At 36.2% G+C, this 6,000-nt stretch overlaps 1 protein-coding gene across 1 annotated transcript in view; it reads right to left on the bottom strand.

The window, feature by feature from the left end:
* Positions 1-1,442: 1,442 nt before the first annotated feature.
* NELL2 (neural EGFL like 2) overlaps positions 1,443-6,000 on the bottom strand; it is a 396,829-nt gene continuing 392,271 nt past the window's right edge. Inside the window, exon 21 of the mRNA XM_035255757.3 lies at positions 1,443-2,154. Coding sequence (XP_035111648.1) covers positions 2,104-2,154 — 51 coding nt within the window. The 3' untranslated portion in view covers positions 1,443-2,103. The remainder of the gene's footprint in view (positions 2,155-6,000) is intronic.

Raw genomic sequence — 6,000 nt, 5'->3', positions numbered from 1 at the left:
TTCCAGAAGGACGTAAGATACCTAAATGATAAATATGTATCTATTTAGGTGTACACACACACACACTTGCCTGCACACTTAATTTCTTACTCTCCTCATAAAGATAAGTTAAAATATATTTTTTCAGGAGGATTCAATATAAAATCACAAACCTATATAAGGAAAAAAATAAGTTGAAAAAACTTGAAATTAACAGATATCTTCTTGGAAGTTAAATTGCTACTTAGCTTTGTAATATAGCTGATAAAAAATAAACCTTATGCTCTGTTGAATTAAATTTAAAAAAGGATACAGAAAAATCATTTATGATAAATTCAGGGAATACACATACTTGATTTTACACATTCAATAAATATTACCATGCCAAAGTGTGAAGACGTTTATGAATTATCTTGCAGTTCAGCTCATGCTAGGTTGTTTCCATAGCAATAGTGGGTGAACAGTTAAAAGCCACTTTACCATTTCTGTAGCTTGTGGTGATCACCTCGTGTTCATTTTAATTTTTTTAAAAAATGCCTTTATGCATCAAAAAATTAATTTGACAGTACTTATATTTTCTCTTCACTCTAGTGTGAAATGTAACAGGGCAATATTGGATCAGCTGCTTTAATGCTTTTCAGACTGCTTACTTTTATCCCCTCTAAGATTCTGGTGTATCAAAAAATTTAATATGTAACATCATAATCTCTTCTAACATTGGGATTTACAAATTTTTTATAGCAAAACGTGAAGGACCAATTCTTGAAGACATTCCCAACCCTCACATACTCCTCTCCTTATGTGTATCAGTTAGGGTCCTGGCAGGAAACAGATGGCACACTCAAGCTGGCTAATTAAAGAGTTTAACAAAGGGACCATTTATAAAGACGTGGCTAGAAATAGAGGAAAGAAAATCGAACAGTTACCTCCCAAGGACAGAATAGCCAGAGCTGTTAATATTCCTAAGCCAGAAGATGAAAACAGTAGAAGTCATCAGAACCTGGAGCGGGTGGTGGGACAGAGAGGAGTACCTTTCAAGAGATACAGCCTTCAGTATGGTGACACGTTAAATCATGGCAGTGACCAGGGAGGAAGGGAGCCAGCAGAATAAATATCTAAACTTCACCTCTTCCTAATATGCCAGCAGTGTTCCCTACTGCAGTATAATTGAAACCAGAAAAGAACCAAGAGGACAAAGGAACTCACTATTAGGGTCTGTATAGGTCAGTGCCCCCCTCCCGGATGCAGAGCAAGGTAGAAAGGGAGAAACGGAGGATCTAGAGAGGAAGAACTAAGGTATCCATCACAGCCCTTACTTAGGCATATCATTTCATGAAAATGAACTTTCAATTTGTAAAGAGCATAGCAGGAGTTTTTCATCAGCAGAACTAGAATGGAATTTTATGGTGAACCATCTGTAGAAAAGAAGAACACATTAAACAAGATACTCAGACTCACATGTGTTATAAGGTAAGAGAAATATTTATTTAATTTTGCACAAGAACGAGCTTATACTGAACGAATTCAACCAAATAATATTAAGTGCAGTAAAACAAGGAAATAGGGATGACTTTTCCTGTTAGAAAATATTAAGTAACCATGCCTGTGCATTATTTTTATCATTACAATAACTTGTTTCAGATTTCTTTTCAGAGTGTGTACTGTACATAACATGTTATAGCTTCTTTGCTTTACTTCTGAAAATATAATTCATTCACTGCCTGACATTTTATTTCTTGCAGTGAGGAACCTAACTGATTCGTGAAGATTCTGATCTAGAGGAAAATTTTCTGCACGAGTGAAGCTAGAGGCTTTCACAGATCCAATGGGCTCAGGCTTTCTATGCAGGGTTCAGGTCACGGTGTGTATTCCACGCCCTTTCTTCTACATGGTGATGTCAGACACAGTAGAGGCAGACTTGGGGTCTAATTTTGCCCCAACAATTTTCCTCTTGTGATTTTGCCAAATTCCACAAATTTCATAATTGAAAGTTCACTCAGCTATTAACAAAGCTGCATTTAGCTGCTCACAAATCGCCCAATTTAAGTTTTAACTTTTTTTTTTTTTGGTCTTTTTAATGAAAGAACATTCTTTTAACAGAAATCTCCCATGAGACAGTTAACTTCACAGTTCCTGAAGGCACTGTGGATCCACTGAGCAACAGATGTGGCCATTCTAGGTTAAAAAAAAAAGAAAAAAGAAAAGCAGAAAGAAAAACAGAGTATGAATTTTTAAGCCATTAGTAAATGATCACATTTATTGACTGGTAATTACAAATAAAACTGTATAGTTTATTTCTGTATTCCTAAAATTTCAATGGCCCAATCACTTTTCATAACTCTACTATTGCAGACCCAATTATGCCCAGTGTATTTGTGTGAAGTCATAAACTGGCTTTATTTACCCATTGGCATCCTCTTGTATCCTATTTTCTTTTATTTATTTGCAAAACATGTACTGAGTCTATGTAAGCACTATGTATATTAATAAATAAAGCAGACATGGTCACTACCCTCACAGGGCAGGGTTTGTAGTTTATCAAAGGAGAAAACTATTAAGTATCAAGCAGACATATAATAAAAAATTGTGAAAAGTGCTAGAAAGGTGCTATGAACTAAATGTTTGCATCCCCTTAAAATTCATCTGCTGAAATCCTAACCCCCAGTGTGATGGTATTAGAAAGTAAAGTCTTTGAGAGGTAATCAGTGAGGCACTGATCCCATTCACGAGGGTAGAGCTCTCATGAATGGGATCAGTGCCCTTATAAAAAGATGAAAACACATGCTTCCTCTCTCTCTATCTACCATATGATACAATGAGAAATGGCCATCTGCAAACAGAAAGTGTGTCATTGCCAGATACCAGATCTGCCAGGGTCTGGATCTTGGAGTGTGAGAAATGAATTTCTCAGCCTCCAGAATTACGGGGAATGAATTTCCATTGTTTAAGCCACCCGGTCTATGGTATTCTGTTACAGCAGCCTGAACTGACTAAGACAAAAGGAAATAAACTAGGTGGTGGTGTGAGATTAATAAAAGACTAGCTACTTAGTCAGTGGCTAGGCAGACCACTCAGTGAGGTGATATTTAAATGGAGACCTGGAGACTGCACAAAAAGGTGGCCAAAAGCACAGGAAACAGCATGAGGAGAGGCTTTGAAATGAGGAGACTTTTGTGCAGTTAAGAAACTGAAAAAAAGGTTTGGGTAAGAATTTTCAGTTGGGGAAGAAAACTGTGGAGATGAAATAGGATAAATAGGCAGGGAAGAGCCAGATATGCATAATTAGTTTTTGATCTGAAGTTTCAAAACAATATAGTGTTATACAAAGAAGAAAAACCTTCTATCCTATTCTTTTGATTCCCTACACTCTTAACTTTCTCAACCAACTACCTTATACAATAATGTTAATATCGTTTTAAAAACCATGATGGTGATAATATCCCTCCACTCCTTAAGTGTGTACTCTGTGTCAGACACTTTACCAGGCATTTAAAATACATTATCTAATTTCAATCTCACAGCATTCCCAGTGGGATTCCTATTAATAGTCACACATTTTAGATTCAGGAACTGAAGATCAGAAAGCTTCAATATCATGTCCAAAATCACACAGCTAATAAATGGTAGAGCTGGGATTAAAACTCAGGCTAGCCTGACTCTAAAATACATCCTCCATTCTACAGTTTCTCTCAGAAAATTGGCTTTTGATGATTGAAATGCATTATACTTTAATATGATAAGGATCAAAAGTGTCTTTGTTTCTATAAGAGGAAACCCAAAAAGATTTTGATACTCCAGCCTGTGCTGAAGCACACCAAATGAGGAAAAAAGCCAGTCTGTATCCAAGAAGAATATTATCAATTTAACTTATCCTCATCTTTTCTAAGTTATTCTTAAGCAGAGTTCTTATTCTGGCAGTGACAGACTCAATAATTTCTTAGACCTCTAGTGTCATTTTAAAGCTTTGTCATCATATCTCTAACGCCTAACATATTCCTAGAGACAGAACTGTTCAAATGGGACTTTGAGAACTCAGCTGTGCCTCAGAATCTCCATGATACCCCAGGCTGGAGCCACTTTTTCCTCTCCTGTCTGCAAAAGTCCCCTTTGAGGGGCAGGCTCAGAGGCACAGCCTTTCTGAACATAACCAGGTTACATGATCTTTCCTAATTCATTGGCTCAAAAAAGTAATGGGTATCCCAGTTCCTGGGAATATCAGCTCCTCAAATTATATGGTTTTGGAGCAGAAATATAATTGGGGAATTTCTGGAGCCTTCTGTCACTGAATATGTGCAGTTAACATTAGAACCCTATGGGAAAGAAACCACTAGTATTATTCCCATAAGTATGTCTTACGGAGAGACTCTTCATTTTCTAAAATCTTCCAGAAGTGTGTTGCTTATTCCATATGGATATGTTCTGCTATAACAGGATTCTACAAACCATTTCAATGGCAGCTCCTTAATTAGGGAAGCATAGTTCACACATGAACAAGTAATAAAACATTCTACTTGGGTTCCAGTTTTACTAATAGCATAGTTTCTTTTATAAGACTAACCCTCCTATAGATAACAACTATAAAGTCTGAACAAAATACAAAAATAAAAATTGAAAGCAATGGAGAGTGTCAAGCAGACACTAGAGCAGTTTCAATCTTTGGAAAGAAGGAAAATGTACTGTGTGAGTGGTGTTTTCACTTGGTATTCCCCCTTAGGGCACTCCCTAATCTGTGCAGCTTGAGATAACTATAAGGAAAGCAGAAAGCCACACTCTTATAATCCTGAAGTGTCAGAGGATAGCTTGGGGATTGTCAGAGTGGCTGAAAATTGAGGGGAAAATAGCTACAAAAGAAGAAATGAATCAGTAAACAAACGCTGGTCTTTGAATTGCAGAAGAAACTCTAAAGAGAAAATCAAGAGAGCCACAGTTGGAAGGTTGAAAGATCCAAGGAGAGATTTCAGATGCTGCTAACTGAAGCAGTGTGTGAAATTTGTGTCCTTCTAAGATGTAAAGGAGTGATAAACAGTTTAAGCTTTACTTAGACTTCTGTCCCTCACCATCTACAAAAGATCAACTAAAAATGGATTAAAAAGTAACATGTAATATTAATACCTGCAACTGTAAAACTACTAGAAAAAAAATAAGACAATGCATTAGGACACAGGTCTACGCAAATATTTTGTGGGTAAGACCACAAAAGCACAGGCAGCAAAAACAAAAATAGATAAATGAAACTACATCAAACTGCACAGCAAAGAAAACAATCAACAGAGTGAAGAGACAACTTGAAGAATGAAAGAAAATATTTGCAAACTATTCATCTGACAAGGGACTCATATCCAGAATGTACAAGGAACTCAAATAACTCAATAGCAAAAAACTGCGAACAATCCAATTAAAAATGGGCAAAGGATTTGAATAGATATTACTCAAAAGAAGTCATACAAATGGCCAACATATATATTAAAAAATGTTCAACATCACTAATCATCAGAAAAATGCAGATCAAAACCACAGTGAGCTATCATCTCACTCCAGTTAGAAGGGCTTTTATCAAAAGACAATAAACTACAAATACTGGTGAGGATGCAGAGGAAAGGGAACCCTTATGCAATGTGGGTGGGAATATAAATTAGTACACCCATTATAAACAGTATGAAAGTTTCTCAAAAAACTAAAAATAGATCTAACATATGATCCAGCAATCTCACTACTGGGTATTTATCCAAAGGAAAGAAAATCAGTATATTGAAGATTTATCCGAACCCCCATGCAGTACTATTCACAATCGCCAAGATGTATAATCAACCTAAATGTCTGTCAACAGATGAATGAACAAAGAAAATGTGGTATATATCCACAATGGAATACTATCCAGACCTAAGAAGAATGAAATCTTGTCATTTGCAGTAACATAGGTGAGCCTGGAGGACACTATGTGAAATAAGCTAGGGGCAGAAAGATATATACTACATGTTCCCCCTCATATGTTGGAGCTAAAAATTTCATCTTATAGAAGGA

The sequence above is a fragment of the Callithrix jacchus genome, chromosome 9 (genome assembly GCF_049354715.1).
Source record: "Callithrix jacchus isolate 240 chromosome 9, calJac240_pri, whole genome shotgun sequence".
Taxonomy (NCBI): Eukaryota; Metazoa; Chordata; class Mammalia; order Primates; family Cebidae; genus Callithrix; species Callithrix jacchus.
This window is presented reverse-complemented; position numbering and strand designations above follow the sequence as displayed.